Source organism: Phyllobates terribilis, unplaced genomic scaffold (genome assembly GCF_046119375.1).
Source record: "Phyllobates terribilis strain yellow unplaced genomic scaffold, ASM4611937v1 Scaffold_3__8_contigs__length_932513732, whole genome shotgun sequence".
Taxonomy (NCBI): domain Eukaryota; kingdom Metazoa; phylum Chordata; class Amphibia; order Anura; family Dendrobatidae; genus Phyllobates; species Phyllobates terribilis.
In genome coordinates this window covers 927,647,024-927,671,449 of record NW_027362763.1, presented here as the reverse complement: position 1 = coordinate 927,671,449, position 24,426 = coordinate 927,647,024, and the positions used below count along the sequence as shown (strand labels likewise).

The 24,426-nt window shown below is 44.6% G+C and overlaps 1 protein-coding gene across 1 annotated transcript in view; it reads right to left on the bottom strand.

Annotated features, from left to right (window-relative positions):
* LOC141257818 (protein ELYS-like) overlaps nt 1–23,421 on the bottom strand; it is a 113,365-nt gene extending 89,944 nt beyond the window's left edge. The window contains exons 1-8 of the mRNA XM_073672828.1: nt 23,265–23,421; nt 14,517–14,646; nt 13,772–14,025; nt 13,510–13,690; nt 9,392–9,599; nt 4,870–4,983; nt 4,649–4,730; nt 3,314–3,464 (exon numbers count right to left, since the gene is read on the bottom strand). Of these exons, the coding sequence (XP_073528929.1) occupies nt 3,314–3,464; nt 4,649–4,730; nt 4,870–4,983; nt 9,392–9,599; nt 13,510–13,690; nt 13,772–14,025; nt 14,517–14,646; nt 23,265–23,276 (1,132 nt within the window). The 5' untranslated portion in view covers nt 23,277–23,421. The remainder of the gene's footprint in view (nt 1–3,313; nt 3,465–4,648; nt 4,731–4,869; nt 4,984–9,391; nt 9,600–13,509; nt 13,691–13,771; nt 14,026–14,516; nt 14,647–23,264) is intronic.
* Between the last annotated feature and the right edge of the window lie 1,005 nt (nt 23,422–24,426).

Here is a 24,426-nt window from a genome sequence, read left to right as displayed (position 1 = left end):
TCTGTATTTACTTTCATGCAGTCTTCTCTTTATGGTACAGTCATGGCCAAAAGTTTTGAGAATGACACCAAAATTATATTTTCACATGATCTGCTGGCCTCTGGTTTTTATTAGTGTTTGTCTGATGTTTATATCACATACAGAAATATAATTGCAATCATATTATGAGTACCAATAGGTTATATTGACAGTTAGAATGAGTTAATGCAGCAAGTCAATGTTTGCAGTGTTGCCCCTTCTTCTTCAAGACCTCTGTAATTCTCCCTGGCATGCTCTCAATCAACTTTTGGACCAAATCCTGACTGATAGCAGTCCATTCTTGCATAATCAATGCTTGCATTTTGCCAGAATTTGTTGGTTTTTGTTTGTCCACCCGTCTCTTGATGATTGACCACAAGTTCTCAATGGGATTAAGATCTGGGGAGTTTCCAGGCCATGGACCCAAAATCTCTATGTTTTGTTCCATGAGCCATTTAGTTATCACCTTTGCTTTATGGCAAGGTGCTCCATCATGCTGGAAAAGGCATTGTTGGGCGCCAAACTGCTCTTGGATGGTTGGGAGAAGTTGCTCTTGGAGGACATTCTGGTACCATTCTTTATTCATGGCTGTGTTTTTAGGCAAGACTGTGAGTGAGCCGATTCCCTTGGCTGAGAAGCAACCCCACACATGAATGGTTTCAGGATGCTTTACAGTTGGCATGAGACAAGACTGGTGGTAGCGCTCACCTCTTCTTCTCCGAACAAGCTGTTTTCCAGATGTCCAAAACAATCGAAAAGGGGATTCATCAGAGAAAATATGACTTTGCCCCAGTCCTCAGCAGTCCACTCCCTGTACCTTTTGCAGAATATCAGTCGGTCCCTGATGTTTTTTCTGGAGAGAAGTGGCTTCTTTGCTGCTCTCCTTGAAACCAGCCCTTGCTCAAAGTCTCCACCTCACAGCGCGTGCAGAAGCACTCACACCAGCCTGCTGCCATTCCTGAGCAAGCTCGGCACTGCTGGTAGTCCGATCCCGCAGCTGAAACAGTTTTAAGATACTGTCCTGGCGCTTGCTGGTCTTTCTTGGGCGCCCTGGAGCCTTTTTGACAACAATGGAAGCTCTCTACTTGAAGTTCTTGATGATGAAAGAGATTGTTGACTGAGGTGCAATCTTTGTAGCTGCAATACTCTTCCCTGTTAGGCCATTTTTGTGCAGTGCAATGATGGCTGCACGTGTTTCTTTAGAGATAACCATGGTTAACTGAAGAGAAACAATGATACCAAGAACCAGCCTCCTTTTAAAGTGTCCAGTGATGTTATTCTTACTTAATCATGACTGATTAATCGCCAGCCCTGTCCTCATCAACACCCACACCTGTGTTAATGGATCAATCACTAAAACGATGTTAGCTGCTCCTTTTAAGGCAGGACTGCAATGATGTTGAAATGTGTTTTGGGGGTTAAAGTTCATTTTCTGGGCAAATATTGACTTTGCAAGTACAGTAATTGCTGTTAAGCTGATCACTCTGACATTCAGGAGTATATGCAAATTGCCATTACAAAAAATGAAGCAGTAAACTTTGGAAAAATTACTATTTGTCTCATTCTCAATACTTTTGGCCATGACTGTAGATTTGGATATTGATATGCCTACCTCCTGGAGAGTGTTGTTCACTTGGTTGGCTGTTGTGAATGGGTTTCTCTTCACCATGGAGATTATTCTGCGATCATCCACCACTGTTGTCTTCCGTGGGCGCCCAGGTCTTTTTGCATTGATGAGTTCACCAGTGCTTTTTCTTTCTCAGGATGTACCAAACTGTAGATTTTGCCACTCCTAATATTGTAGCAATTTCTCGGATGGGTTTTTTCTGTATTTGCAGCTTAAGGATGGCTTGTTTCACCTGCATGGAAAGCTCCTTTGACAACATGTTTACTTCACAGCAAAACCTTCCAAATGCAAGCACCACACCTCAAATCAACTCCAGGCCTTTTATCTGCTTAATTGAGAATGACATAACGAAGGAATTGCCCACACATGTCCATGAAATAGCCTTGGAATCAATTGTCCAATTACTTTTGGTCCCTTTAAAAACAGGGTGGCACATGTTAAGGAGCTGAAACTCCTAAACCCTTCATCCAATTTTAATGTGAATACCCTCAAATGAAAGCTGAAAGTCTGAACTTCAACTGCATCTGAATTCTTTTGTTTAAAATTCATTGTGGTAATGTCTAGAACCAAAATTAGAAAAATGTTGTCTCTGTCCAAATATATATGGACCTAACTGTAGATTCAATTATGTAGATAAAAGTACTTCTGGGGATTGAAAACATTCTCTCCTTAACGCAAACTGATGTATAAAACAGTCATGATCAGGTCACTTTGTGCACTGCTTGAGGGATCTGTACGGTACAGCCTCTGCATCGGTGCAGCAGGAGCTCAATTGATATACACAGCCAGGATTCTGATGTGTTCTCACCAGTTTTAGCAGTTCAATCTGATATGCCGATAGTGACAACAGCACACAAAGAATCTTACAAAAAAAAAAAAAGAGCGCTCCCTTTGTCAGACCAGCATCAGCACCTCTAATGTGTGCAGCGGTGCCAATGGACTATGGCAACCAAGAGCCCGAAAATTGCCTTTTGGTCTGCCATACAGTACAGTTTAACAGATACTGCCAGAGTCTGGGTTTGATAGGTTGACAGAGATAAATTAGGTAATCCACTGTAGCGATGTGTTTTAACAATATGATCATGAGATTTTATGTTCAAGTTCCCTTAGGGTACTAATATTGTACTGTAAAATATATATATCCTTTGAAAAACATTCCGTATCTCTGATTACTATAATGAGATTAACATTTATGCTAAGCTGCATGGTGAACAATGCAAAGTGTATGTATAGCAAAGTGTATGTATATATGTGTGTTATATATACACACATACATACACACATTTGTAATTTTTTCTATTTCCACCTATAAATACAATTCATTCCACAAAAGACAAGCCCTCATTCAGCTATATCTTCAAAAAATGTGATGAAAAAAATATATATTTGTCCTAAAGACCCCAAAATTAAGGGGTTAAAGGGATTTTCCAATTTTTGAAAGTGATCGTATACAATAGCGTGTACAGACAGACCAGGATGGCCCAAATTTTTTAAATTGGAAGAAACTTAATCTAGTCTGCTTCTGATTAACAATGATGTATGAGATAAGACTTTGTTGTACTCTACATAGTCATTTTGGGGGAAATTTACAAATTTCAGATCAGTTTCTGTATATGCCTTGCAAACATATTAAAAGACATGAAAGAGAAAAAAAACAGAAAAACAGACCATCATGGAGACCGTCTTCTCTTTCGCTATGAGCACGGAATTTTTCTATAGTCTGACAGCCCAGTAACTTCATGCTGTTTGTTTGACCTCTTAAAAATAGGGTATTCGCTGAAAGATCCAGGTTATACCTTTCCTCACAGTATTCCAAGTTCTGCAAAAAAAAAATAAAGAAAGAAAGAATAATTGACATATAGATAGATAGATTTATATTATAGGAATAGATATACCTAGTCTAGCCTCTCCCTGCCCCACTCCAGGTGGTTGACAGGTCTGTACCATGTGTGTGCACATAGGAGAAGACCTGTCAAAAATCAATCAACTGGAGAGGGGCAGGAACAAGTGAGCCAAGGACCATGCTGGATTTGTCAGGTCTATTTCTATAGTCCATGGCTGGCTTTTCAAACTAATTTTTCTCTGAAATGCTGCGGGGTTCCAGTGAAAAAAAATGTACACAGCTGTAATCGTACAACCACGATGTTTCATGCCGTCTGTAATTCAGGCAGTGTGAATCTAGTGGCAGCTCATCAAGCCTCACATTTGAATCAATTTGAAGCCCTATAGGCTCTGTTTTGGCAGGTGGTGCAAAGGGTTAAAACCTAGCCCTACAGATTCTGATTAAGTGCACCTGGATTTCTCTGCATATAACCAGGCTAGGTGTTCACCTTAGTCAGTCAGCTGGGGAAGACTAAGCAGAGTGGGTTGTGTTGGAGATGTTAGAGAGAGACAAGCCAGAATTCCACTCTGAGAAGAGACTGCACAGGCCATGTGCGCCAAACTGCAAATATGAGTGGTTGCTTTGGACAATAGCAGTTTTGTTAGACCAAACTTGGACTAGCTGAGTCGTGTATGAGTAGCCAAGGTCTATTTTGTTCAGTTAGTGCCTGGACAAGGCTAGGGATTTTGTATTTATGGTTTGGTTTTCTTTAAAAAATAAAATCCAGTGCCTGTGTAAAAGCTGTCTACTGCCGAGCATGAATCCCTACACAATATATGCAAGGACTTAAACATAACCAAAGACAGCAAGGGACACAGGAGAGATGTAGTGGAAAGTGAACAGTGACCACCAGCTGGAGGTGGGTGAAGATCCTAAAGCAGTCAAATTTGTATACATCTAGAATGTAAATAAAGTGGTAACAGAACAAACAATGACAGTGTGAATGTTGTAATAAAACAAAGCTCCTGACCAGAAGTGTCACTCAAGGAGGAGCACTCACCCCCCCCCCAAGCCACCAGGAAGTAAGGAGGGTTCAGAGCTGTGAGGTGCTCTAGAGACAACTTGAGAAAGCCCCCTTTACATTACAATCCATACAGAATAAAAATATACAAACATCTTACCTCATACATAATTTGTCCTGATGGTAAACATTTTCTGTCCCCAAAAGCCAACTGCAGCAAATGAAAGCTTAAATCTCTACCACTATAGTAGAAAAGATTAGAAGATTATGATGAGAACATAACGAGAGCTAAAGAAATGACAAGATACAGAACTCTTAATTTTGAAATGTAAAATAATTTGGGAAAGGATGCAATGTTAGTAATTGGATTTGAACAATTACCTTTGACTTGTTTGAACAGCCCAAAGGTAACAGCAGTTTCGGGGGTCATTCTCAGGTTCTTGAAAAGTGACGGAGAAAACAGGAACTCTGCCCCCTTCAATTTGAACATGGTATCTGAAAAAATAAATAAATAAAATATATATATATACATATACACACACTAACTCATTAAAATGTCCTACACAAAGCGACATATCATCTGGGATAAATCATAATTGTAACTGCATGCAGAGTTGCTATAATAACACATCACGGCTTCTGGATATCCAGCCTGTACAAACATGATGCAGCCCACCACACTAAGCGCCGGCAAGCACGTTTCACACCGGTTAAAGAGAACCTGCCAGCAGATTTTAGTCCTATAAAGTAAAGGCATGGCCATAATAGCACGGTGATGCTGATTAATATGATACCTGGTGTGAAGGGATGAGCTCCATGGCTGCTGATTACTCATCTTATAAAGTTTTCATAAAATGGTGTCTTGTGCTTCAGGACAGGGCGTGGGGGCTGGGTCTTCTTCTGGTTCTCCACCCCTCCACACCAGACTCCTCTATTTCTGGAGCAGGTAACAGATTATTCAGTGACCCACCTCCTTTTTAAAATTCCGCAACGCAGCCATCACTGCATATGCACCGCCTCTGAAGCACACAAGACATCATTTTCTGAAAACGTCATAAAGGTGAGTATTCAACAGCCACTGAGCGGATCCCTTCACATCAGGTATCATATTAATCAGCACCACAGTGCTATTATCGCCATGCCTTTAATTTAAAGGGCTAAATCCTGCTGACAGGTTCGCTTTAATCATTGTGGTCAGATGTTTGATGGAGTCTGTAGCAAAATATCAAAGTGCTCTACATAGCGCCTGCAGTGCAAATCATTTTTGGTGCTCATTCTGGTTTTTCCAAATTCTCAAAATCATTACATTAAAATGTTCAGATTTTTTAACCCCTTTCTAACATAATACGTCCCTGTGCCCTGGACCTTATGGACCAGGTAAGTATTATTAATTCTCGGCGATCGCGCCCACACACAAGTTGTGCAGCCGCGGTTGCCGGCGGGTGCCAGCTGATACCTGGAACCCAGAGCCAGGAGCAGTGTCCGCACCGCTCCCAGCACTTTAACCCCTTAAATGCTGCGATCGCAGCATTTAGCGAGCGAGCAGAAAAACAAATGCCGCTCTGCTCTTGAATCGGAGACCGAGTGACATCATTGCCGAGTCCCGATCGTTGCCATGGTGTGGAAAGAAGGAGAAAGAGCCACAGGTACAAAGAGCCAGGCACACCCAAATATTTGTATTACAAAAATATATAATATTTTATTGAACAGAAGTTTGACAAAAAGACATTAGTTGATTTTATAGACTCCATCTTGAATCGTCTGTATTTGATGTGATGGTTTAGGGACTTCAAGTTGATTATGATGCGTGGGGTCCCTGATTGTTTCTGTATTAGGAATATTTTTGAGTAGTGACCCGTCCCCTCCCGGCCAGGGGGGGGGGGGGGGGGGGGGGGGGAGACCAGGGACACCACTCCCGAATCCAGAAGGTTCTTTAGGGCGACCGATAGGAGTTCCTGAGCCCCCCCCGAGAAGGAAGGGACGTGACCCTCAGGATCTGAGGGGGTGACTCTCGAATTCCAGTAGAAGACCCTCTTCGATGGTATTGAGGATCCACTGGCAGGAAGATATTGCCCGCCACTGGGGAAAGAAATTCGAGAGACGCCCCCCCCTACACAGACCAAGTCATTGCCTGTCCTGCTGCTGGTGTTGTTGCTGGGGTACAAGGATGTTGCGGCCCTTGCCGCTTTTAGGATAGCTCCAGCGCCCAGATTTTCCCTTTCCTCTATACTGTGAGGGGTGACTTTGGGAAGGCCGAAAGGAACATTTCTTAGGCTGTGTGCCCACGATACGTTTTTCAAGCGTTTACGCTGCCTCCCAAAAATCAAAATAGAAGGCGATCAAAAACATTAACTTGTCCCGCGAAAAACAAGCCATCACATGACTGTCGGCTAAAATATGGAAAACATAGCTCTCAAAATATAGCAATGCAAAAAAACAAAAATGTTTTTTAGTGTGTGACAGCTACCAAAGATAAAAACCCGATCTAATCACTCTCACCGCATGAGGAACGGCGTAAAAAATAAAAACAATTCTTCATCTGCTGCTTTGTTCATTCTGCCTCCCAAAGATCCATTTATCCTGCGCTCTGTGCTGAGCGCTTACGCTAGGGCTTCCTTTTAAGTATGTGATTCAGAAGCAACCCCCAGCGGAAGATTCCCTGTAATGAGGCAGATGGAGGCACCGTGGAAGCCGTCTGGCCTGTGATCCAACATGGTCAGTCTTTTTATTAGGCGTGCATAAAAGTGCCGTCGGACACAGTTTTGTGAACCACTGAAAAACAGGACACAGCTAAACAGAGGCCAGACTGAGTCCAGAGTAAGGCCGGTTTCACGCGTCTTGATATTTCCGGTAAAGGAAATATTGGTACTGGAGATAACCGTGTCCGTGTGTACCTGTGGGACATACGTGTGGCAACTGTGTGCCGCATCAGGAGCACACAAACTGGCACCTGGGAATCAGTGGTAAAGTTAACGCTGTTCCCAAGCGCTGGCTGCTAAATGCTGCCCTCATCATTATCCCATGCCGATGCATCAGCACGAGCAAGGAACAATGTTGACAGTAGTATTCTGCTTCCGGTGTGTCCTGGTGTAAAAATAAAATTTTACATTCAAATAGCCAAGTCAGGGCCCCTTCCCTTCCGAGCCCCGCCATGCCCCTAAACAGTGGTTTTCCCTCACATTTGGGGTATCTGCGTGCTCAGGAGAAAGTGCACAACAAACTTTGGGATCCATTTTTTCCTGTTACGCTTGCGAAAATGAAAAAAAAAAAAAAAAAAGGGGTCTAAAGTAGAATTTTTTTTTTTTTTTTTTTTTTTTTTACAAAAACTTAAAATGTTCAGTGTTTTCTTCCACATTCCAAAAATTCCTGTGAAGCACCTGAAGGGTTAATAAATGTATTGAATGTGGTTTTGAGCATCTTGAGGGGTGCAGTTTTTAGAATGGTGTCACTTTTGGGTATTTTCTGTCATAAAGGCCCCTCAAAGTCACTTCAAATATGATGTGGTCCCTAAAAAAATAGTTTTGTAAATTTTGTTGTAAAAATGAGAAAACACTGGTCAACTTTTAACCCTTCTAACAAAGAAAAATGTTGGTTTTAAAATTGTGCTGATGTAAAGTAGACATGTGGGAAATGTTATTTATTAACTATTTTGTGTGACATCTCTCTCTGATTTAAGGGCATGAAAATTCAAAGTTTGAAAATTGCAAAATTTTCTAAGCTATCGCCAAATTTCTAATTTTTTCACAAATAAACGTAAGTCATATCAAATAAATGTAACCACTATCACAAATTGCAATATGTCATGAAAAAAACAAATCTCAGAATCAGTGGGATCTGTTGAAGCGTTCCAGAGTTATTGCATGAAAGGGAGACTGGTCAGAGTTGTAAAAATTGGTCTGGTGATTCACGTTCAAACAACCTTCGGGGGTAAAGGGGTTAAGCATTTACCACCTCCCATTGGCTTTCAATGCAACTTGGACAGAATAAAAAAAAAAAATTATACATATACATATATATATATATATATATATATATATATATATATATATATATATATATATATATATATATACACACACACACACACACACACACACACACACACACACACACACACACACACACACACACTCGAATATAAGCACTTGAATTTTACCACAAAAAATTGGGTATAAGCCTAGGGTGGGAAATACAGCAGCTACTGGTAAATTTCCCCATCCTGGTGTGCATAGCATCCTCATCCCCAATCCTGGTATGCATGGCCCCCCATCAATGCACACTTGAAAAAAAATAAAACACTTCTACTCACCTTCCCTCTGCTCGAGTGCTGCGTCCTGTTCTTCCAGCAGCTGATCAGCGCATGACGCCACTGCCATGCGCCCTCAGACGCTGAGGTGAGCTGCTGGGATATTCACTTCTCTCCACGCCGGGACTATAGGCGTGTAGAGGAGTGAATATTCATTTTCTTTAATAGCGTAGTGTTAGTCGCAGCAGTCTGCTTCCTGCAGCAGCTCAGCGATACTGTGTGCCCGCTATTAAAGAGAATAAATATTCACTCCTCTCCATGGGACCGCTCTTCCGCCGCAACCTCTCCCACCCCACAGCCAGAATGTAAGTATATACTCGAGTATAAGCCGAGGGGGGTTTTTTTTCCAGCATAAAAAAAATGTGCTGAAAAAGTCAGCTTATACACGAGTATATGCAGTAGCTTTGAAAAAAATCATTATATACACACACACATTTTAATCAAAGTTATATATTAAATTACTATGTACAATAATGTGTGCCCAGAAAAAAATACCAATTTTCCCTAATAAAAAAAAGCTTAATACAGCCACGTGAAATGTATCTAAGAATGAAATAATGCATTTGAATATGGAAAAATAAACAAAACTTTACTTACTCTCGTCTTAACGTTTTCATGTTCCATAAAGAGAGGTATCCATCAGCGAATCCTACAGCCAGGTGATTAGTTCTACCTATATAGCTGACTGTGGTGACCATGGTTCCAGAAGGTGCAAGCAGCTGAAGACATATGTGTCGTCTCTCTCGATTAGCCGCTTCTCTGAGTTTAGGGATTTCTGCAGGTATCCCACTAATGACTTCAAGGTCTATAAACAAATTGACAGAAACAAGCATTTCAACATTAAAAGGGGTTGTCACTAACACCTTCTTAAAACTAAACGTTCGGCCCCGATAAAATAAAAAAAATAAATAAAAAACCCTTATACTCGCCTCCCATGCCGGCTCCATTCCATTCGGTACTCGCGGTCCCGGGTCTGTGATGTAATGGAATGACACGCGATTCCCGGTGCCCAATCAGTGCTGGCATCAGAGTCCGGCCTTCGGACAAACTGAGCATGAAGAAGAAATCTGGGATCCTCTTCATGTTCAGTTTGTACGAAGGCGGAGACTGACGCCAGCACTGATTGGGAGCCGGGAATCACAGGTCATTCCACCGCATCACAGACCCGGGACTGCGAGTGCCGACACCGCTGGAACGGAGCCGGCACGGGATGTGAATATAGTTGTTTTTTATTGGGGGCCGAACATTTCGTTTAAGGGGTTGTCCCTTTAAGTCTATTTGCCTGTAATTACATAAGCTGTCGTGTTTGTACATGAGGAACAAAACTTTCCTGTTATTATATGAAAAGTCTCCTACATTTGTTACATTTCCTCTCTGATTTTCAGTGGAATAAGTTGTTAAGTAAAGACTAGCTATGTCTCCTATACCGACATGAGGGGCTCCTGCTCTCCTGCCCCTATGCAGAACACAGAGAAAAGTAGCATGGATATAATACAGCAGTACTGAACAATTTAGCTGTAAAACCAGCAGTAAGGTGATATAAAACACATTTTAGCTGTGGTTTTTTGTTTTTTTTTCAGACGGAATGGGGAGTTTTGGAAAAAAAAAAAAAACTCATCACTCTCAGATCTCACTTCCAGCATTTACAGTCATTACAAGGGCCAGGAACCCCCTGGAAAACCCCTAGGAGAAGAGCTACGCTGTCATGTCATTACATCCAACACAATCTATCCCAGGTACAGGGGAATAATACCAACAGCCGCAGAATGTTTGTTAAAAGGGAAAATAAAAATAAAACTACATTTTAGTCAGCTCTTCAGCCACTTTATCAGGAGGCAGCAAGTTAAACATGCAAAAAGTGATGAGCGGTTTGCTTGTAGTATTGATTTCAGCATGGTTTATAGAATCAGTGACCACTTAAAAGGAGTTTTGAATAACAATTGGGAATCTGAAAAAGGTCTGTCCGTATTAAGAACATTGGAGTAAAGCCCGCTCCTAGATACCCATTTTGTTCTGGACATTTTAAAATGCCCAAACTGAACCAAAACCGAAGTCCACCCTCGCCACCTCCCTGCACCATCTTGATTTGTGCTTCTCCTTACACCAAGTCTCATTATGTCCTACCAAAAGACAGATCCTGCAACAAATATAAGGACAGGAGGGAGGAGCGGAGGGTAGAAAACAATAGGAATATTTGACACATTTTACATAGTGCAGTCTATCCTATCCATTTTGGGTCTTCTCGATGCTGATGTCTGACTAATTCCCAAACTAAGTGAGCAAGTGCTAGAATGTGTAAATGATAGATACTACTGCAGCAAATCCCTTGCCTCTCTTTACTGTTTTACACTAGATTAAATTTAGTTCTTCCCTTAAATATATTACGGTTTCTTTAAATACAAGTTATACAATATTTTAATAGACTTTCTACATTAATTCTCTACAGTTTTCAATACCTCCATTTGATGTAATTGAATAGAAAGCTTTAATTTGCCTAGTGAAAGTCAGTCTTGGTAATACAAGACACATATGGGCATAGCTCATAACTACAGGTGCTTCTCACAAAATTAGAATATAATCAAAAAGTTAATTTATTTCAGTTCTTCAATACAGAAAGTGAAACTCATTATATAGAGTCATTACAAACAGAGTGATCTATTTCAAGTGTTTATTTCTGTTAATATTGATGATTATGACTTACAGCCAATGAAAACACAAAAGTCATTATCTCAGTATATTAGAATACTTTATAACAGCTTGAAAAATGAAATAAAATCTGAAATGTTGGCCTACTGAAATGTATGTTCAGTAAATTCCCTCAATACTTGGTCTGGGCTCCTTTTGCATCAATTACTGCATCAATGCGGCGTGGCATGGAGTCGATCAGCCTGTGGCACTGCTGAGGTGTTATGGAAGTCCAGGTTGCTTTGATAGCAGCCTTCAGCTCGTCCGCATTGTTGGGTCTGGTGTCTCTCATCTTCCTCTTGACAATACCCCACAAATTCTCTATGGGGTTAAGGTCAGGCGAGTTTGCTGGCCAATCAAGCACAGTGATACTGTTGTTTTTAAACCAGGTATTGGTACTTTTGGCAGTGTGGACAGGTGCCAAGTCCTGCTGGAGAATGAAATTTCCATCTCCAAAAAGCTTGTCGGCGGAGGGAAACATGAAGTGCTCTAAAATGTCCTGGTAGACGGCTGCGCTGACTTTGGTCTTGATAAAACACAGTGGACCTACACCAGCAGATGACATGGCTCCCCAAACCATCACTGATTGTGGAAACTTCACACTAGACCTCAAGCAGCTTGGATTGTGGCCTCCCCACTCTTCCTCCAGACTCTGGGACCTTGATTTCCAAATGAAATTCAAAATTTACTTTCATCTGAAGACAACACCTTGGACTACTGAGCAGCAGTCCAGGTCTTTTTCTCCTTGACCCAGGTAAGACGCTTCTGGGGTTGTCTATAGGTCATGAGTGGCTTGACACAAGGAATGCGACACTTGTAACCCATATCATGGATACGTCCATGTGGTGGCAGCTCTTGAAGCAATGACTCCAGCAGCAGTCCACTCCATGTGAATCTCCCCCTAATTTTTGAATGGCCTTTTCTTAATCATTTCAAGGTTGCGTTTATCCCGGTTGCTTCTGCACCTTTTCCTGCCACACTTTTTCCTTCTGCTCAACTTTCCATTAATATGCTTTGATACAGCACTCTGAACAGCCAGCTTCCTTAGCAATGACCTTTTGTGGCTTACCCTCCTTGTGGAGTATGTCAATGACTGCCTTCTGGACATCTGTCAAGTCAGCAGTCTTCCCCATGATTGTGGAGCTTATTGAAACAGACTAAGGGACCTTTTTAACTGCTTAGGAAGCCTTTGCAGGTGTTTTTTAATTCTAATTTACTGAGATAACGACTTGTGTTTTCATTGGCTGTAAGTCATAATCATCAACATTAACAGAAATAAACACTTGAAATAGATCACTCTGTTTGTAATGACGCTATATAATATATGAGTTTCACTTTTTGTATTGAAGAACTGAAATAAAATTTTTGATGATATTCTAATTTAGTGAGAAGCATGTGTGTACACAGTGCTGTAGCTATGTGCCCATCACATGGCCAGTGCAAAATGTTTATCCACCAGAAGCAAACAATGAATATTACTAATAAAGGACAGCAAGCAGACATCTTAAAAACCAAGAGGAATGAATACAGACAGTATATCGCAAAGGCACTAAAGATGTTAATGGCATTATGTTGTTTTGTGAAATCATAAAGGGAATTCCAAATCAAGTAAATAGCATAATGCTGATATGTGATATGCCATCACTTGATCTCTGGGGCCCCAAACCAATTGGGGAGGGGGGGAGGGGCGCAGTTGGGGCTCTTCATTTTTTTCTGCACAAAAGGTGGTCCTGGTATCTGAACTGTGCTGGGAAAGGCAAAGAGCCCCATCCACTTGAATGAAGAAGTGCCGCAGCAGGTGGCCTCACACCAATGTTCAGAAGGGAAATGTTATTCCTAGGATTGTTGGGTGCTCTAGAGGTCAGACCCCTTGTGTTTATTGTGTGCTGACAAATCCTAGTAATATGGCATCAATTACTAAAATGTGGTCACCCCTTTAACACAACTTGAACCTACAATATGGTGCGTTTTTAGAGATTTAGTTTTGTTAAAAATACATTTTAAAAATCCTGATTTATTAAGAAAAATACCTGACGCTTCCAACTCATCTTGATTGCAAGAGATATCATCTAAGCATAGATCAATAAGAAGAACATGCCCAACATCTGTAACCACAGCTGCCACGCCAAAGAACCATCTTAGACTCTGGTGTAAATGCTGAGTACTTGCATTGGCTCCGCCATCATTCACTAAGGGTTCAACAGCCGTTACCTGAAAGCACAAGAAAATATATAAATTATAACAGTTTCCCAAAAAGGATCGAGCAAATCAATCAAGTTTAGAAGTGCTTACCGAGCCAGGGAGCACCACTGCTTTAACAACTTTTGAAATGCCGACATCATACAAGCAAAGAATACTGCCTTCTGCTTCAACCAGACCCACAAGAAGTCCTGTCTTCTTCTGCCATGAAAACTCTTTGACAGCGACAACAGTGGGAGGTCTTTCAGTCACTGTGCTAAAACAGTATGCAGAAAGTCTTTCACCCGTTACTGAATTGGTAACTTCAAGCTGGGGTCCACATGCGAGCCAAGCAAGTCCAGCTCTCCCTTTACAGAAAAGAAAAATAAATTACACACATGCACTGCCAACCTTTTGTGAGCCTATAACTTCATATTTGAAAAAAAAAAAAAACAGATTAAAGATATAAGTTTTTACAAGAAACACTAGGCATATGCCCCCACAACAGAGAGTTAGCGGCATAGGGGATAATTGTTAGATCGGTGTAAGGCAGGGCTCGCACAACTGTATTTCACAGTCCGTATATGAAGCACAAGGTCCAAAACTTACCGCGTCAGACACAAGGCTGTAAGCTAAGGTTGGGAAGCCTGCCACGAGGTCAGGCGATGCAGCCCGTATACGGACCACAAGATATGCTTGTATGAACTCGACTTTAGTCCTACTTTTTACCCCACCAATCTAACAATCATCACTTATCAGAAAAGATTAAAGAAGACTGGAAAAAAACACCTTTGCTCATTATTTTACCAAATGAATGGTAAACAGACCATCGTTCTATTAGATGTTACATATCTCTTACCTGTGGTAAACTTTGCACGCAAGACAGATTCCAGGTTAATTTCATCCTCCTGAAGAGCTTCTATTGTGGTCTCCGGAAATTGCAGCAAGCTGCTAGTTACTTGGGCCTCAAGATTCTGCATCTTCTTTTTCTTTCAGAAGAAAAACAAGAATTTGAAATTAAACAAAGTAAATGAAAACACAGTAATATTACATATATATATATACATATATATACACATATATATATATATATATATATATATATATATATATATATATATATATATATATATACATACATATATATATATATATATATATATATATATATATATATATATATATATATATATATATATATATATATATATATATATATATATATATGCACAGAAAGGACACTCCAGTCATATGCACCCATACACAATACAGGTGCTTACATGGCCAATAAAAAAATGCTAGATTATTTCCCATAATGGGCCACTTTGCACTGAAAGGTATAGTCACCATATACCCACTGAACGTATGCCAAGCAGGGCTGTGGAGTCAGTAAGCCAAACCTTCGCCCCCTTGATGTCCGTCTCCACAGCACGGCCTCACTACTGAGCGTGTACATAAAGTGCAGCACAGATTCATCTCACGGCCTCACTACTGAGCGTGTACATAAAGTGCAGCACAGATTCATCTCGCTGCCTCACTACTGAACATGTACATAAAGTGCAGCACAGATTCATCTCACGGCCTCACTACTGAACATGTACATAAAGTGCAGCACAGATTCATCTCGCTGCCTCACTACTGAGCGTGTACATAAAGTGCAGCACAGATTCATCTCACGGCCTCACTACTGAACATGTACATAAAGTGCAGCACAGATTCATCTCGCTGCCTCACTACTGAGCGTGTACATAAAGTGCAGCACAGATTCATCTCACTGCCTCACTACTGAGCATGTACATAAAGTGCAGCACAGATTCATCTCACGGCCTCACTACTGAGTGTGTACATAAAGTGCAGCACAGATTCATCTCACTGCCTCACTACTGAGCGTGTACATAAAGTGCAGCACAGATTCATCTCGCTGCCTCACTACTGAGCGTGTACATAAAGTGCAGCACAGATTCATCTCACGGCCTCACTACTGAGTGTGTACATAAAGTGCAGCACAGATTCATCTCACGGCCTCACTACTGAGTGTGTACATAAAGTGCAGCACAGATTCATCTCACTGCCTCACTACTGAGCGTGTACATAAAGTGCAGCACAGATTCATCTCGCTGCCTCACTACTGAGCGTGTACATAAAGTGCAGCACAGATTCATCTCACTGCCTCACTACTGAGCATGTACATAAAGTGCAGCACAGATTCATCTCACGGCCTCACTACTGAGTGTGTACATAAAGTGCAGCACAGATTCATCTCACGGCCTCACTACTGAGCGTGTACATAAAGTGCAGCACAGATTCATCTCACTGCCTCACTACTGAGCGTGTACATAAAGTGCAGCACAGATTCATCTCACTGCCTCACTACTGAGCATGTACATAAAGTGCAGCACAGATTCATCTCACGGCCTCACTACTGAGTGTGTACATAAAGTGCAGCACAGATTCATCTCACGGCCTCACTACTGAGCGTGTACATAAAGTGCAGCACAGATTCATCTCACGGCCTCACTACTGAGCGTGTACATAAAGTGCAGCACAGATTCATCTCACGGCCTCACTACTGAGCGTGTACATAAAGTGCAGCACAGATTCATCTCACTGCCTCACTACTGAGCATGTACATAAAGTGCAGCACAGATTCATCTCACTGCCTCACTACTGAGCGTGTACATAAAGTGCAGCACAGATTCATCTCACGGCCTCACTACTGAGCGTGTACATAAAGTGCAGCACAGATTCATCTCACGGCCTCACTACTGAGCGTGTACATAAAGTGCAGCACAGATTCATCTCAACTAAGCAGAGACCCTTAGATCAGGAACAGAACAGCCATTTATAGGACATTTCATAACTTTCCCAAATTCTTATGAAAACATTTACAGCACATCCTGCATTGTACTACTGTACCCAATTTATTATATATTTTAGGAATCGGTCCATTTTATACCAACTGCGACTCCACAGCCCTGATGCCAAGACAACAAACTTGGTAACAACCTATGGATTTATTTTGTCCATACGCTTGGTGTATTTGCAGTACATGCAAAATATACAGTGTTACAAACTTAAGGAAAAGTCTTTACATATGCCTCCTATTCAAGGCTTAGTTTGATCTTTAGCCATGATTATAACTGGATACAATTTTGATTTTACAAAAATCTTTGCCGAATAGGCATAAAGGGCGAATTCTGAAAACCTGCGCACTTGATCTTGGCAATCAGACTCAATTTCTCAGAAATGACAAATGGTAAGGTTTTTAATATTAGAGTTAGGACTGTCCCATAAGGGTTGCGGTGAAGTGGCGGGATGGCTTTCACATTATTTTGATCAAAATTATGTTAACTAAATACCCTTTATTATTTATTATTATTTTTGCACTGTGCGATTTATACATCTACTTTCAGTTATTTGGGTATTTTTCTTGTTCTTGGTTTCTCTCAATTTCTCAGAAGCCCATATGATAATTAAGGAAGCAAACTAGTTGCTATAGCAATTATTCCATTGCACCAGTTTTCCTAAATCTCTGTCGTCTCTGAATCCGGCGGTCTTACTTTCCATTACTAGGTACAACATTTCTTTTAAAAGGGAGAAAGAAAATGCAAATCTGAAACTCCCTGCACCGCTGCGGGGGGCACAAGCCACATTCTTCTGCCAGGTGCAGCAGCTGAACTCAGATTACTGTACCGTGTCTCCCATCAGTAATGTGCTGTTTCATCTATTTATGGAGATCCTGTACATTACAACATAGATCAGGGACGTCAAACAATGAAAAAAGTGGACAATGTCGCAGGCCAACCAGTATACAATATGGGCCCCACATAGTCCTCCGTACACTATTATGGGCACCACATAGTCCTCCATACAGTATAATGGGGCCCACATAGTCCTCCATACAGAATAATGCCCCCATATAGGGGTGGTGGTTCTGGTGTCGCGGGCCAAATAAAATCACCCTGAGGGCCAGATTTCGCCCACAGGACAGAGTTTGACACGTATGACAGATATTCAGCCACCTGTACGGATTACAGCTTTTGGAGTCACTCACAGCACAGCTACTACTAACAATCTAGAGGTGATGGGGAATCCACCATTCCTTCTCACTACACAATGTCAGGGAGGAGGAGTTAGAAGGAAGAGCATGCCCACTGCTTCTCCATTCACGGACTAGAGTACAGCACTCTGGCCACTTCTTTCAGCTCCACAGACATGACCATTCCAATGGCAAGGGTCCCAGACTACTTAAAAATCTATAAAAAGAAGGCTATTTTCTCTTCAGTTAAGTTATGTGATCTTATGACCATTGCTGAGAAGTACCATGTTATCTAATGGAGGTCACCAGACCATGCTGCATAATGAGTCTAATGTAACCTTTTCCAAAAGGTAGAAACAAACTCCTATCATAGTAATGATGATGGCTACACAGCTCCAGTTAGCCAGCTACAATAAAGATGATGACCATTCAGACTCCTGACTGTAAACTGATAATCTATTTGGTCACTGATGAGAATAGTGTATGAGATGATAAGTTATTACAGAAGGCAGAAGTGGTACTAGTTCTAGCTGATTACATGATGCACAGAATGAATGGCTAGGTTTACAAAGTTTATTTCTGGAGGATTTTGAAACAGATCTGCTCCAAATTCTTCCTTAAAGAATGGAATTATTTACATGTAGCGCAGACAATGAAATAATCAGGTGTTGGTGAATTTATAAAGAAAAACAACTACAGTAATTCTTCAGAGAAGATGCCGAGTTTTATAATTCGGTACATGCAAGTCTGTTCCTAAGGGTAAAGTCCCACGATGTGCTGCCACATGTGACAAAAACCAATACCCACCTCGGGGGCCACTGTGAACGGGTTTATCAGTAATACCTCATTTGTTATTGCAAACTTATGAATTCAATCGCCCCACAGGTAGGTCTGGCTAGTGTCCGCAGTATGTGCAAAACCTCATGGATCCGCACCGACTAAGGTCAGTCAGGCAGTGAAATAATCGCTGTCAATCACAGTCAAATAAATGATGGCAGTAATGTCCAGGCAGAAGCCTACTACAGCCATCACTACATGCCACAATGATGAGTAACGGGGCTGTCAGCGGAGTACGTGGTTGTGTCGGTCAGTCAGGGCAATGGCCCCCCCACTTACAGGTCAGTCAGGGCAATGGCCCCCCCACTTACAGGTCAGTCAGGGCAATGGCCCCCCCACTTACAGGTCAGTCAGGGCAATGGCCCCCCCACTTACAGGTCAGTCAGGGCAATGGCCCCCCCACTTACAGGTCAGTCAGGGCAATGGCCCCCCCACTTACAGGTCAGTCAGGGCAATGGCCCCCCCACTTACAGGTCAGTCAGGGCAATGGCCCCCCCACTTACAGGTCAGTCAGGGCAATGGCCCCCCCACTTACAGGTCAGTCAGGGCAATGGCCCCCCCACTTACAGGTCAGTCAGGGCAATGGCCCCCCCACTTACAGGTCAGTCAGGGCAATGGCCCCCCCACTTACAGGTCAGTCAGGGCAATGGCCCCCCCACTTACAGGTCAGTCAGGGCAATGGCCCCCCCACTTACAGGTCAGTCAGGGCAATGGCCCCCCCACTTACAGGTCAGTCAGGGCAATGGCCCCCCCACTTACAGGTCAGTCAGGGCAATGGCCCCCCACTTACAGGTCAGTCAGGGCAATGGCCCCCCACTTACAGGTCAGTCAGGGCAATGGCCCCCACTTACAGGTCAGTCAGGGCAATGGCCCCCACTTACAGGTCAGTCAGGGCAATGGCCCCCCCACTTACAGGTCAGTCAGGGCAATGGCCCCCCCACTTACAGGTCAGTCAGGGCAATGGCCCCCCCACTTACAGGTCAGTCAGGGCAATGGCCCCCCCACTTACAGGTCAGTCAGGGCAATGGCCCCCCCACTTACAGGTCAGTCAGGGCAATGGCCCCCCCACTTACAGGTCAGTCAGGGCAATGGCCCCCCCACTTACAGGTCAGTCAGGGCAATGGCCCCCCACTTACAGGTCAGTCAGGGCAATGGCCCCCCACTTACAGGTCAGTCAGGGCAATGGCCCCCCACTTACAGGTCAGTCAGGGCAATGGCCCCCCACTTACAGGTCAGTCAGGGCAATGGCCCCCCACTTACAGGTCAGTCAGGGCAATGGCCCCCCACTTACAGGTCAGTCAGGGCAATGGCCCCCCACTTACAGGTCAGTCAGGGCAATGGCCCCCCACTTACAGGTCAGTCAGGGCAATGGCCCCCCACTTACAGGTCAGTCAGGGCAATGGCCCCCCACTTACAGGTCAGTCAGGGCAATGGCCCCCCACTTACAGGTCAGTCAGGGCAATGGCCCCCACTTACAGGTCAGTCAGGGCAATGGCCCCCACTTACAGGTCAGTCAGGGCAATGGCCCCCCACTTACAGGTCAGTCAGTGCTATGTCCCCCACTTACAGGTCAGTCAGGGCAATGGCCCCCACTTACAGGTCAGTCAGGGCAATGGCCCCCACTTACAGGTCAGTCAGGGCAATGGCCCCCACTTACAGGTCAGTCAGGGCAATGGCCCCCACTTACAGGTCAGTCAGTAGAGCACGCGGTGCTGTCAGTCAGGGCAATGGCCCCACTTACAGGTCAGTCAGTAGAGCACGCGGTGCTGTCAGTCAGGGCAATGGCCCCACTTACAGGTCAGTCAGTAGAGTACGCGGTGCTGTCAGTCAGGGCAATGGCCCCACTTACAGGTCAGTCAGTAGAGTACGCGGTGCTGTCAGTCAGGGCAATGGCCCCACTTACAGGTCAGTCAGTAGAGTACGCGCTGCTGTCAGTCAGGGCAATGGCCCCACTTACAGGTCAGTCAGTAGAGTACGCGCTGCTGTCAGTCAGGGCAATGGCCCCACTTACAGGTCAGTCAGTAGAGTACGCGGTGCTGTCAGTCAGGGCAATGGCCCCACTTACAGGTCAGTCAGTAGAGTACGCGGTGCTGTCAGTCAGGGCAATTACAGGTCAGTCAGTAGAGTACGCAGTGCTGTCAGTCAGGGCAATGGCCCCACTTACAGGTCAGTCAGTAGAGTACGCGGTGCTGTCAGTCAGGGCAATGGCCCCACTTACAGGTCAGTCAGTAGAGTACGCGGTGCTGTCAGTCAGGGCAATGGCCCCACTTACAGGTCAGTCAGTAGAGTACGCGCTGCTGTCAGTCAGGGCAATGGCCCCACTTACAGGTCAGTCAGTAGAGTACGCGCTGCTGTCAGTCAGGGCAATGGCCTCACTTACAGGTCAGTCAGTAGAGTACGCGCTGCTGTCAGTCAGGGCAATGGCCCCACTTACAGGTCAGTCAGTAGAGTACGCGGTGCTGTCAGTCAGGGCAATGGCCCCCACTTACAGGTCAGTCAGTAGAGTACACGGTGCTGTCAGTCAGGGCAATGGCCCCCACTTACAGGTCAGTCAGTAGAGTACACGGTGCTGTCAGTCAGGGCAATTACAGGTCAGTCAGTAGAGTACGCGGTGCTGTCAGTCAGGGCAATGGCCCCACTTACAGGTCAGTCAGTAGAGTACGCGGTGCTGTCAGTCAGGGCAATGGCCCCACTTACAGGTCAGTCAGTAGAGTACGCGGTGCTGTCAGTCAGGGCAATGGCCACACTTACAGGTCAGTCAGTAGAGTACGCGGTGCTGTCAGTCAGTAGAGTACGCGGTGCTGTCAGTCAGTAGAGTACGCGGTGCTGTCAGTCAGTAGAGTACGCGGTGCTGTCAGTCAGTAGAGTACGCGGTGCTGTCAGTCAGTAGAGTACGCGGTGCTGTCAGTCAGGGCAATGGCCCCACTTACAGGTCAGTCAGTAGAGTATGCGGTGCTGTCAGTCAGGGCAATGGCCACACTTACAGGTCAGTCAGTAGAGTACGCGGTGCTGTCAGTCAGTAGAGTACGCGGTGCTGTCAGTAGAGTACGCGGTGCTGTCAGTCAGTAGAGTACGCGGTGCTGTCAGTCAGGGCAATGGCCCCACTTACAGGTCAGTCAGTAGAGTATGCGGTGCTGTCAGTCAGGGCAATGGCCACACTTACAGGTCAGTCAGTAGAGTACGCGGTGCTGTCAGTCAGTAGAGTACGCGGTGCGGTCAGTCAGTAGAGTACGCGGTGCTGTCAGTCAGTAGAGTACGCGGTGCTGTCAGTCAGTAGAGTACGCGGTGCTGTCAGTCAGTAGAGTACGCGGTGCTGTCAGTCAGTAGAGTACGCGGTGCTGTCAGTCAGTAGAGTACGCGGTGCTGTCAGTCAGTAGAGTACGCGGTGCTGTCAGTCAGTAGAGTACGCGGTGCTGTCAGTCAGTAGAGTACGCGGTGCTGTCAGTCAGTAGAGTACGCGGTGCTGTCAGTCAGTAGAGTACGCGGTGCTGTCAGTCAGTAGAGTACGCGGTGCTGTCAGTCAGTAGAGTACGCGGTGCTGTCAGTCAGTAGAGTACGCGGTGCTGTCAGTCAGTAGAGTACGCGGTGCTGTCAGTCAGTAGAGTACGCGGTGCTGTCAGTCAGTAGAGTACGCGGTGCTGTCAGTCAGTAGAGTACGCGGTGCTGTCAGTCAGTAGAGTACGCGGTGCTGTCAGTCAGTAGAGTACGCGGTGCTGTCAGTCAGTAGAGTACGCGGTGCTGTCAGTCAGTAGAGTACGCGGTGCTGTCAGTCAGTAGAGTACGCGGTGCTGTCAGTCAGTAGAGTACGCGGTGCTGTCAGTCAGTAGAGTACGCGGTGCTGTCAGTCAGTAGAGTACGCGGTGCTGTCAGTCAGTAGAGTACGCGGTGCTGTCAGTCAGTAGAGTACGCGGTGCTGTCAGTCAGTAGAGTACGCGGTGCTGTCAGTCAGTAGAGTACGCGGTGCTGTCAGTCAGTAGAGTACGCGGTGCTGTCAGTCAGTAGAGTACGCGGTGCTGTCAGTCAGTAGAGTACGCGGTGCTGTCAGTCAGTAGAGTACGCGGTGCTGTCAGTCAGTAGAGTACGCGGTGCTGTCAGTCAGTAGAGTACGCGGTGCTGTCAGTCAGTAGAGTACGCGGTGCTGTCAGTCAGTAGAGTACGCGGTGCTGTCAGTCAGTAGAGTACGCGGTGCTGTCAGTCAGTAGAGTACGCGGTGCTGTCAGTCAGTAGAGTACGCGGTGCTGTCAGTCAGTAGAGTACGCGGTGCTGTCAGTCAGTAGAGTACGCGGTGCTGTCAGTCAGTAGAGTACGCGGTGCTGTCAGTCAGTAGAGTACGCGGTGCTGTCAGTCAGTAGAGTACGCGGTGCTGTCAGTCAGTAGAGTATGTGGTGCTGTCAGTCAGGGCAATGGCCTCATGTACAGGACAGTCAGCAGCGGGTGATGCCAGCCCTGCACTGATAGCGGTGATGTCTGGCACTCCCCCTACAGGGCGGATATAGAATGCAGTGTTCCGGTGCATTGTCCGGGACCCCCGTGGCTGGGGAGAGGTGACAGCTTTCACTGTGGTCTTTCCCGCCTGGAGAGCAGACCTCGCAGTGAGCAGCCTGCCATGACTGAGCCAGTGCACGGCCCCGGCCAGCAGCGCGCACGCTGTCTACACGGCCAGTCAGGCTCTGCTCTTTTTCCAGGCAGTGACACGCACGATAAAGCGGGCACGATGTTCCGTCTGCTCACCGTGAAGACCATCGCAGTCGCCGGGCTCAGCTTCTCTCCCCAGCGTCACACTGCGAGCAGGCCTGCGGGATCATCACGGCCACCATCTCTGATCACCAAGCGCCACCCGTTCCTCTTCCTTCCCACTGAGTACGTCACAGAGCCGTGCGTGCGCCGTAACAAAGGGGCGTGAGTTCACAACTGTTCTGTCATTGGTTGGTTTGTTTTTAGGGGCGGTTCCCTTTTGCGGACGTCACAGATTGCGTGTCTCCGTCACGTTACGTCACACTTCTCAGTAATAGCGGGATTTTGTGTTTTGAACTACATACGGTAGGTGCACATTGCCCTTTAACCCTCCGTCAGGGGCAATATGTTTCATAACGAGTTTAGGGGCATTGCGCCTGTCCGGCACAGGCTAGGAAATTGGCTCCATTTTCCTTTTTTTAAAATTTCAGTGCTCTAATAGTGATCAGTTCCCTTAATAGGAATGTAATAAATGAGAATACACATAATCAGCTGGAAATAAATGTTTACTAACCAGAAAAGTAATATGTTTCAAAGTGCACACATTTTGCTACTTGCAAAAAAAACCCGACAGTTTTCTTCAAAAACTATAAATAAACCTAAAATTTAGAGAAGGAAAATAAATTCTAAGGTTGCTGAAATAGTACTGTACTCAAAATCAGTCGCCCTCAGATGTTAGCGGTTCACCTGTAGAAGTACACTTGCAGAGCATTGCGCGTGATTTGCAGATCATTTCTGCATGAGACAGGCAAATAGCATTTTGGCACTTTTTCCATGCAGAATTTGAGGGTCTCCTGAGTCCTGTTTCTACAGTGCAGGTGTTGCATCTCTGTCTTTTGGGTGGTGATTCTTCGCGTTCATGTTCTGTGGGACATTTTCTCAGCCGCATTTGCATGCTAGAGGGTATTCCAATTGTTTTCACCCTTCTTCTGCGAAGCTCTGCAATGACCAGTTCATGAGCCAATGTTTTTAGATAGAGTCTTCTACGCTGTGATCCCAGCTGGTTTCCTATGGAAATAACTTGAGAATTTATTCCTGCCACATTTAGCATAGTGAAATAAATTACCATTGGCCAGCACCTGACATTTCTGCACACGCTGAAAGTAGCACACATCTGATCTGCAGTGTCTACGCCACCCTTGGTTTCGTTGTAAAACGT